Raw genomic sequence first — 9,900 nt, 5'->3', positions numbered from 1 at the left:
TTTACTTGGGCCAAATTGATCTTTAATTGGGCCGCTGTTAAAACGCTCTGTTAAAAAAAACTTCAACAGGCCCATTTCGCGACCTCTTGCGTTTCTTGATGCGTTTGAGAAAGGGAGAGAAACAAACACATTCTTTTGCAAAAAAGGTGGAATCCATTCGAACCCTTGTCTTCTTCTGCAAGTCTGCTGCGTTGTAACCAACTCAGTTATACCTCAGGGGCAAAAAAAAAAACACACTCGACAAAACATGAATAAGAGAGTAATGATACCATCAGAGTGAGATAGCTATTGCCTTCGGCTTAGATTGTACTTCAGACTTAATATGGTCGCAATCTTAGATCTCACTTGAGCCTCCAAAGTAATCTCCTCCGATCCCAAAGTCTTATCTTGACCATCTAAATCTCAGCCGTTTTGATCTCGATCATCTCATCTCGGCCATGCTATTTTAATTGGCTTCGTCCTGAAATCCACTTTTACGTTTTTTACAAACCACTATCTTATATGGACCTACAGAGGGAACGCAAATACTCTTATGGGCATGCGACGGTCCAATAATACTAGATGATTACGAGGTTGCCAGATCTTATCATCTCGAATATCTTTTTTTGTATATAAGATTAAAAAGAAATAATTGTCGAATCTGATCCCATCGTAAATTTCTATAATAATGTCATCCCATGCCCTTAGCGAGCTATAAAAAGTCTAATACGCAATCTTATTCTATGTTTGATTTTGAAAACTTTTCTGACATCATCTTCTTTGCTGTCTAAATTATATTTCTTTGGAAGAACCTTAACTTCAACGTCGGATTAGTCTGTTAAAATTCTCCGGCACTATTCTTACATTCTATTAAAGTGCATTTCAAGTCTTCATCTTCTTTTCTTTCGAACTCTGTTAGAAAATCATGCACATCGAATCATTTATTGACTGATGATTTGATTATCCGGGATATTTAATGAGAACAGTTACCATCAAGAACTTGAAACGAGTTACAATGACAAACAAACAAAAACAAACAACGGAACTAGCAGAAATCTATTGTTTTTTTCCTTTCAAAAGTCAAACAATAATATACTCTTGATAAAGAGAGGTGTGAAACATAGACAAATTAAATAGGTCACTTGCTAAAAGTCAACCCTCTTATAAAGTTCTCTTTCATTGAGAAGGAAGGAAACGGAGCGATCACGAAGAAACACGAGGAACAGTAATAAATACCAAAATAAAAATACTCAGATCTTTAATTTTCGAAACCCCATCGTCCACAACCTCCAAACAGTTCTTGGCGAACAAAACAAAAATGAAGGTATTGAAGAAATTGGGTAGGTAAGCGAAGAAAGAGATTTTGCATACAGAATCATATATATATTTCAGAAACTTTCAGACTGTAGCAGTTTTGTTGACAAAATCCAAAAAAAAAAAAGAAAAGAAAAGAAATCAATTAGTTTACAGATCATAAAGGAATACCTCAATGCGGTGCAATTTAAGCGTTGCAGATAAACAAGTTTGCCAAATCGCCTTCAACTTTCAAAGGAAACAAACTTAGAAGAATCAACAGAATGTGATAAAATAATAAAAAAAACAACAACATTTTTAATCCAGAAAGACAGAGTCCACCAGCATCGAAGCAACCAAACAACAGAGACTCCAGGCTTTCTTTAATCGGACCCGATTGGAAAGGGCGAGAGGTGAAGCGACCAGGAAAACGACGGGGAAGGGCGTTGACTACTTCTTGACTTCGTAGAATCGTGCGGGAAGAAGCGAAGACGACTCCATTGTTCTGCAGACGCCACTGAACGCCGCCGCCGCCGCCGCCGCGAGAAGGAAGTCCATTCGTGCCTTGAGATTAGTGTTAGGATCACGTACTCGTCTGACGGACGGGAATGATTCAATTCAGGTACATGTTGGGGTGTAAAGCAGGATTTGCCGTTGACGGCTTTTCTGTGCCATGATTGCTGTCGTGCATGCCAACGCAGTGGGCTCCACCGCTTGCAAGAAAGGTAGTTGGTAGAACTCCCGTATGCTGGTCCGATGGCTTTTGCCAGTGCGCAATCGACAGTTGAGTCTCTCTGTTTACTTCAGAAGATAAAGGAAGAGGAGAGGAGAGGAGAGGAGAGGAAAATATTGTTGTTTCCTTTTTCGTAAAGGATCATCTAGTCCTCTTCTATTTATCCTCTACCCAAAAAGGCATTTTTTATTCGATTGAGAATTTCCAGTCTCTTTTACTAAATTATTGATCGAATCTAATCTAAAATATCTAATTATCTATATACAAATATTTAGTTCTTCAGATTCAATTATCTTCGATTAATATTTAATATTTAGTTATTTGCTTTGCTTTACTTTACGTTTTAGCCCTTTATTCTTTATCTATTTATAAATTGATACCGGGCCGCTCAGCTGGGAGTAGGGGTATTTTGGGTACGTCCAGTTCGATGAAACTCTGGTGTTAATGGTTCTTTTATAACCGGTTCCGCCTTCTCCCTTCCCCTGCTCTCTTCTCTCCTCTCTGCTTCAATCTCTTTTACCCCTCTCAAGCTCTATTTGATTGCTCATGCTTCTTCAATTCTATCTCAGGAGAACCATACATGGAAGAAATCGATATGGAGGGGCGAATCTTCTGCCCAAAAAGTCTGTAATCTACGCGATCTGTTGAACGATTGAGCTGCGGAGAATGGGGGGAAATGGGCCTTGAATCCTCCTGAAGTCGAGCACGATGAGGTTACTGCAATCCTTCCTGCATCTCTATGGTTTTGATTGGTTATGATTTTCCAGTGATTTTGTGCTTTTTTGTCCGAGTGGCCTTGTGCGACGAGATCGATGGATGTTTTCTTTTGCCTTTTGTTGTAAAAGGTCTTGATTTGAAGAGCATGTTTTCTTTCCATCTTGCCGATGGTCGCTAATGGCTCCGAGGGCGGTAGATTGTGGTGATTTCCTCTGGCTGTCGCCGTTTTTAAAGACTACGACCTGATCTCGCAGTTTCTCCTCCATTTGAGCAGCGGAAGTTTGATTTCTGATGGTGCCTCTATAGAGCATCCGAAGAGAAATCCACCTCGCCCTCTATGCTACCTTTTAGGATTTCTGTCCTTTTCAAATCGACAACTCTTAGTTGCAAATCGCTGGTTTTGGTAGTTTCAGATATTTCAGATCAAAGAAGTTTTTCAGTTGTTTCTGTTCTTCCGAGTATTTCCAGTTGAGGAGATAGCGATCGCATCTTCTGCGGCCTCACGGCAAGTGTTACTCGACGGAATGATGAAATTTCCTTCTATTTCTTCATTGCGTACACTTCCTCTTTTCCCTCTTCTATTTTCAGCTTCTTCCGTCAGAAATTGAGAGGGAAGCATCCTTTTCTTGATCGATTTGCTAAGCAGCTACTCGTTATTTGAATCTCATTGATGCGTCGTTGTTTCTCGTTTGTTGTTTTCCTAGGTCGTGTCTAGTTTTTGCCCTTTCGTACCAAAAGCAGCGTCTTCTCAGATTTTTCTCACTGATTTCTGCTCTATTACCTAAGATTTCTCAGGTATTGCAGATTGGCGACTCTTAATTGAGTTCCAGATGGATCCGTAGCCATTTTTTTTTAGCAGAGTTGTGATCAGTCGTTCTTTATTTCTTTCTCTCAACTGAAGTTTCCTTCAAACGAGCTGTACTTCCTCGGATGTTTGAGGCTTGATCTGTTTTTTTTCGCCATCAGATTCCAGAGACTGAATAGCCCAGATGTTATCCTCCTCAGCAATGGCAGAAAGCCCAGCTTGAATGCCTCCAAGGAATCCGGCGGCGGCGCCGCCGCCGACGATGACCACGGATTTCCAAACTGCTCCCCTCAGGGACCCAAATTACTTACGGTGAATCCCAGATCCGTATCGGACTGCCGGTCCCCCAACCGAGATCGCTTCTACGTCTCCTCCTCGGAAGCCGACGCCGCCAACAGGGCGAGCCCCGAAAATGTCCTCTTCCAGTGGGGGCACAGGAAGCGGTCGCGAGGGCTGAGGGCCGAAGGTCGCACGACGGCGGCCGCGCCGTCGGCGGCGGTGGAAGGCGACGAGCCGCCGTCGCATTCGACGCTCCAGCGGCGATCCTCGGCTGACACCGCCACCCCTGCAGCCTTGCCTCCACCCTGCGGGCCGTATGCCACCAGAACGTGGCTGTCGTGCGTGCCAGTCCGCGGTCCCACGGCGTCTCTCCTCAATAGGTACAAAGTTCCTTCTTTTCTTCCTTCAAATCAATTCCACCTAATTTCTCCATTAATTTTCCTACCATTCTTTTGATCTCAAGAAAATTTGACGATAAAAATTGGTATTTTCCTGCGTTCATCTGTTCTTCCACGGACGCCTTTGACACGATGTGTGACCTCGTTTAACACACTGTTTTCCTTTTTTTGCTTTGGTTTAAGCAACTGTAGCAGGTGGTGGCCTGATACTTCCCTCTATTCCTATATATTATATTATCTTGTTTACCTTAATTTATAGCGGTATTAGAATCTGTAGACCATGCTTTCTTTTTCTCTCCCAAGTCCCACCCACTGACCTCTCTCCTCCACCTCGTGCCGTGCCATGATCAGGAGCGTCGAAGAGCGATCGGAGGGCCGAGCACGACCCGAGAAGCGCCGCTCGCCGGAGAAGTCCCCAAAAACCTCCTCCCCCGCCGCCGGCAGCGAAGCAGCTGATGGGTCCGCGAATCCAGACCCAAAGCAACCGTCCGATCTGAAGCCAAAGGAGAGAATCAATCTGGATCATTTCGAGTGGCCCAGGATCCATCTCTCCCTCTCGAGAAAGGAGAAAGAGGATGATTTCATGGCCATGAAGGGCACCAAGCTCCCCCAACGCCCCAAGAAGAGGGCAAAGAACATTGACAGGAGCTTGCAGGTACAAAACACAGCGCACTGCTTCCATATTCTTCCATTCTTCGGATTCAGCAAAATCACAACTTGTTGCTCATTTTCTCGTAATTTGGATCCCAGTACTGTTATCCAGGTATGTGGCTGCCGGATTTGACGAGGGCAAGGTATGAAGTGAGGGAGAAGAAATGCGCGAGGAAGGTATCCATCTCCATCAATCTCATGCTCTGATGTTTGTTTCATCTGAATTTTGACGGGCCATTTTCTGCCTTTTTGATTGCTTTCACTGCTGCATTTTGACAATGTTCCTTGGGTTTCCTTCATTGTTGCATGTCTTTAATGCAGCATGTCTTTGTTGGCCCTTTCAAGTGGGTCCACGTGTGTTTTGTTCCATTTGGTGCGGTGGCTTGCTCTCCACTTATCGTTCACTTTTCCCCCCTTAAATCAATAATCAACGTATTTTTTAACTATAAAAGCATGAAATATCTATATCTATTCTATAAATTACATTGCTATTTAAATTTTCTATGGATAAATATTTATTTAGTATCTGTTTGTTGGCTTTGAGCAGAAGAAGAAGAAGCGAAGAGGGTTGAAGGGAATGGAGAGCATGGACTCGGATTCAGAGTGAAGGGGATAAGAAGGGGCAATTTCTTTTGTTTTTCTTCCCTTTTCTTTGATGTTTTTTTTTGAATTTTAATGTGAGCAATTGTACGAACTATTCCTCACAAATATATTATTTTTTCCCTTTTTTTCTTCCAATTTTGATTGAGCATATGAATCAAGATTTATGTATGATAAGTTAGATGATTTCTTTAGAACTAGGTTAGAATGTGATCTAGTTGTTTGAAAAAGTTAACATGTACCATAAAGAACTTTGTATAAATTATATTTTAATCTTATTCGATGGATGAATTAGGAAGGAAAGCCGATTTAATTAACAAAACTCAAAATATGGATAGATTGAAGGAAAAAAAAAGAGATTAGTGATTGTTGGAATTTAAAGCTGTCAGATCAACCTACTTAAAACCCTATGGTGGAACGAGATGGGTCGACCCATCAACTTGACAGATTGAAAAATCTCCAACTCAAGACGGATTGCGGATTAGACGGACCAATCCACGAGCTTGTTAAAAAATAAAAAATATTAAAATATTAAAAATTTTAAGTTTAAATTATAGTTTAAATTTTTAAATTTGAATTGTAATTTAGATGGATCAAATCAACTAATTCATTAAGTTTTTCTACTTTAATTTTAAAATTTATAATAAATAAATAAACTTTTTTAACCTGCAGGGTCAACTCAAGTCTATCGTGGACCAACCCATGCGGGTCACGGGTTTAGACAAGTTAACCTATCTGAATCCATCTTAAAATAAGTTTATAAAATTTTAACTCAATCTATCTAAATTACTTGAGAGGTGGGCCAACCCGATTGACCCAATACGGTTATATTGAAATTCATCGGAGGGCCTATCCATCACTATCGAAAATGTATCTTTAATGAAATTTCAAAAAAAAAAAAAGAAGGTTCTTTTTATAAACGAAACAAAAACGTTGTTGTCTTAGTGAGATAATTTGGAAAAAAGGGGGGTCGTGCTGTAAAAGAAACAGTAGTAAAAGAAAATATAACTAGGGATCCCAGTCATCCATCATCCCTTCTCTTCGTTTGAACCTCCCCCACCTCGACCGCCGGCGGCACCACTTCTCCCCTCGTGTGGTGGCGCTGATCGACGCGTCTTAGACGCTGACTCCTGCAGAAAATCTCGCCGGCGGCGGCGGAGTGATTCCTCTCGTCTTAGATCCAGTAGGCTATTGTTAAATCCGATAGGCGATAGTCGTTGTTATACTTGTTCGGCCTCCTTCCTCACATAGATAACTCTTCACTTCCACTACACTTAATCGACTTCCTGCCTACGCGACAACTCAGCCTTTGCTCGGCACAATCATACTCTTGGAGAGACGAGCTTTGCGTCTTCTGTCATCGTTCTCATTCGAGCTCGATCAAGTAATCGGAAACCCTCATCGAGCGGAAGAAACTCCTTTTACGACAGATGAGCGCAGGTTAGTACGTTTCGATTATTGTTATTGTTTCTCATTCGGTCTCCCCCGCGATTATTCATCTCTACCATTTTGTTTTGGAAGAATTAAACATCAATTTTTTTAATAAGAAGAATTGGCGGAAATTTTAAAATCGCATCTTTAGCTGAGATTTAGTATCATTTTGGCTGGAGTTGCAGACTTGATGCACTGTTAATAGTCTTTGAAGAATCTGCATTCTCGTGAACGTTTAGATCCTAAACTTGTTTCTCTAACTTATAAAATTATTCCCAGTTGGAAAGTAGTGCATTGAAAGGCGCTAAGTATAATCAGTTGCTTGCAGGTTGGTATTTGCTCTATCATGCGACCTTTGTTGACTAGTACAAGGGAGACTCCCATGTTGACTTAAAGCTTGGTCCTTTTGTACATCCAAATTGGTTTTGATAGTATTTTCTTAATCTGTTTATCTAGTTGATTGAGGCATAATCATTTCACATTTTGCTTGTTAATTAGTAATTGTAATTGCAGAATTTGACTTCATCTCAGCTGTGAAAAAATAGAACATTAACATGATTTGTTGGGTATTCCTACCATCTTAATCTTTATAAACATCAAATTATAAAGATTTGTTACTGAATCATGAACATGATCTTTGATCATTTCATGACCATTATTTATTCTATCAGGCTCCCTTCCCACATGATGTCAAACTACCCCTGATATAATTTAAGATAGCTCTCAGTTTTGGACATCATGTTGAGTTCAGATAATCCCTTCTAGCTAGTGTTATGGTGGTTATATATCACATATAGTAGGAGTCTTAGTTGCGAAAAAAAAGTGGCTAGTCAGGCTGAAATTTATATATGTTTTACATGATGATAGTCTTTCTGATACATTATTAGAAGCAATTTAGGAGATTTGAGTGGTCCTAGTGATATAGTCTTGTATAAAGTTTAACAGAGGTACAAGTTTCATACAGCCAACCTTAAATTATTGAGAATGACATGATTTGTCGATGCCATGATGTTTGTTTAAAACCTTTATTTTCTAAAATTTTCTCCAAATTCAAGCTTCATGTTTATTCTATTTAAACTCTCATCAACTAGCATAATATCAAACAGCATTTCACCCTTTTATTCTATCTAAATCTTTATCAACTAGCATAATATCAAATCATTCACGAAGGAGACCTATTTTGAATATGTTGGTAACTTCATGTTGTACTAATGGAGTAATGGTGAAAACCAGTACCTTTAGATAACTTCATTATTTTGACTGAAGGTATTACCTCAACAAGGTTCAAATGGCACAAAATGTTTCATGCAATTATGAAATATTTGCTTCTTTTATTTTGTTATTGTGATTTCCTAAAGCATAGTTTCATGCCCAAGATGCTTGTTTATTCTCTTGAATATTACTGCTTTGACTTCTTTTCCATGTGAAGATTGCCAGTATGCCCATTATACAAGCATGTTTGTATTTATTTGATTACTCGTGCAGATTTTCAAGTATGTTTATTATGCAAGAATGCAATGAGACACTATTTGAGTTTCTCTATGATTTTAATAGGCGGATCATTTGGTGGAAGTAGAGGAGCAAGACCTGTTCCTCCTGAAAAAGGCGTATTTCCTTTAGACCACTTACACGAGTGTGATTTAGTAAGATAAACTATATGGTTATAGCACCTTCTTTTCTTAACTTTATCACATTCAATTAGAATTATGTTAAGTTATTTTCGCGACTGCACATACTGAATCACATTCCTCCAATGTTTTTTTTCACAGGAGAAAAAAGAGTACATTGCCTGTCTCAAATCATCTGGCTACCAATCAGAAACATGCAGGCACCTATCAAAGAAATACTTGCAATGCCGAATGGAAAGGTTAGTTTGTGTCTAGTTTAGCTTTTTCCCTCTAAATGAAACATTCTTGAGATAGAAATGAGTGGAAAACAAGTCTGTTAATATCTTTAGCTGTCTTGGAAGAAGTCGATTATGTGCCTTGTGCTGGTCTATTCACTTTATTCACAGATTATTAGTCTTTATGAAGTTCATGCCTTCTGGGTGCTTGACTGACAAGTAGATTAGAAATCTTTGTTTTCATGAATTCCATTGTGTACTTTGTGTACCTTAAACACACTAATGGCTTTATTTGTTTCCAGAAACTTGATGGCGAAACAAGACTTATCAGAGCTTGGCTTCCGCAACACCACTTCAGATTTATCCGAGAGTAATAGTAACAATCAATCCGGCACTTCACCTGGAAAGAACACTTCCACTTCTTAAAGCTGTGATCCTAAACAAATGGATTTTTTTTATTCTTAATTTGAGTAAGGATTTCTTTTCCAAAATAATATAGATGGCAAAATTCTTTGTCTTGTAACAAATCACCATTTGGCGTCCTTGTATTTGCATCTCGGAGCTTATCGAAGAAGGGATGAGCACATGCTTCCAACTGAATAGAGATTTCAACTACATTTTACAAAGCCTCACCATATATCGATTGATGTGGTGAGGCTTTGTAAATTCAAGATAATTTTTTAAATTTATTTATATTTTTTAAAAAATAAAAATGTAAAATTAAAAAAGAAAATTAATAAAAATTAAAAATTAAAGAAACGCTAATAAAATAAAAAAATAAAAAGTTATTATTTATTATTAGTTAATTATAAGAGAAAATTTTTAAAAATAAAAAATTGAATAATTAGAAATAAAAAATTATTTTGGTGTTATTTTATTTGGCACAAGCCTTCTCAGTTACTTATACGTTTTATTTGGCGCAAGCCTTCTCAGTTACTCATACGAACCTTCCCCTACAATTGTCTTCTTTGACAAAGAGGATGAGAAATTATAGCTTGGATTAGATGGTAGGTCGTCGAGATGATTTCTTTTATAAATTTTGAAGAACACGATCGAGGCTAAACATCAAGTGTTCCATTGAATAGATCTTTCAACTACGTACCATCGCCACTGTATGATTGATAATACTATAAATACAGAGAAATCTTGTTTCAGAGGCCAGATCATAGAG

The 9,900-nt window shown here is 38.9% G+C and overlaps 2 protein-coding genes across 2 annotated transcripts; both read left to right on the top strand.

The window, feature by feature from the left end:
• The first annotated feature begins 2,515 nt into the window (after positions 1-2,515).
• Positions 2,516-5,598, top strand: LOC141836366 (uncharacterized). Its single transcript, XM_074723834.1, has 5 exons — positions 2,516-2,718; positions 3,689-4,186; positions 4,556-4,859; positions 4,955-5,032; positions 5,403-5,598. Exons 1-5 carry the CDS (start codon positions 2,714-2,716, stop codon positions 5,460-5,462), a joined length of 945 nt encoding a protein of 314 aa, XP_074579935.1. The 5' UTR covers positions 2,516-2,713; the 3' UTR covers positions 5,463-5,598.
• A 911-nt stretch (positions 5,599-6,509) lies between these two features.
• On the top strand, positions 6,510-9,284 carry LOC141836141 (uncharacterized). Its single transcript, XM_074723561.1, has 4 exons — positions 6,510-6,895; positions 8,441-8,529; positions 8,656-8,753; positions 9,032-9,284. The coding sequence occupies exons 1-4, from the start codon at positions 6,886-6,888 to the stop codon at positions 9,153-9,155; spliced, it is 321 nt and encodes a 106-aa protein (XP_074579662.1). The 5' UTR covers positions 6,510-6,885; the 3' UTR covers positions 9,156-9,284.
• Positions 9,285-9,900: the final 616 nt, after the last annotated feature.

The sequence above is a fragment of the Curcuma longa genome, chromosome 10 (genome assembly GCF_044706935.1).
Source record: "Curcuma longa cultivar G26 ecotype Majalengka, Jawa Barat chromosome 10, ITB_CL_G26_1.1, whole genome shotgun sequence".
In the NCBI taxonomy this organism is placed as follows: domain Eukaryota; kingdom Viridiplantae; phylum Streptophyta; class Magnoliopsida; order Zingiberales; family Zingiberaceae; genus Curcuma; species Curcuma longa.
Note: the sequence above shows the minus strand (reverse complement) of the source record. Positions and strands in the feature narration are given on the sequence as shown.

What these genes read in the sequence shown, in the direction of transcription:
- LOC141836366 (XM_074723834.1), top strand. An exon ending in ACGGCGTCTCTCCTCAATAG is followed by an intron (nt 4,187 to 4,555) that starts GTACAAAGTTCC and finishes TGCCATGATCAG; the next exon opens with GAGCGTCGAAGAGCGATCGG. An exon ending in ACATTGACAGGAGCTTGCAG is followed by an intron (nt 4,860 to 4,954) that starts GTACAAAACACA and finishes TTTGGATCCCAG; the next exon opens with TACTGTTATCCAGGTATGTG.
- LOC141836141 (XM_074723561.1), top strand. An exon ending in ACTTACACGAGTGTGATTTA is followed by an intron (nt 8,530 to 8,655) that starts GTAAGATAAACT and finishes TTTTTTTCACAG; the next exon opens with GAGAAAAAAGAGTACATTGC. An exon ending in TTGCAATGCCGAATGGAAAG is followed by an intron (nt 8,754 to 9,031) that starts GTTAGTTTGTGT and finishes ATTTGTTTCCAG; the next exon opens with AAACTTGATGGCGAAACAAG.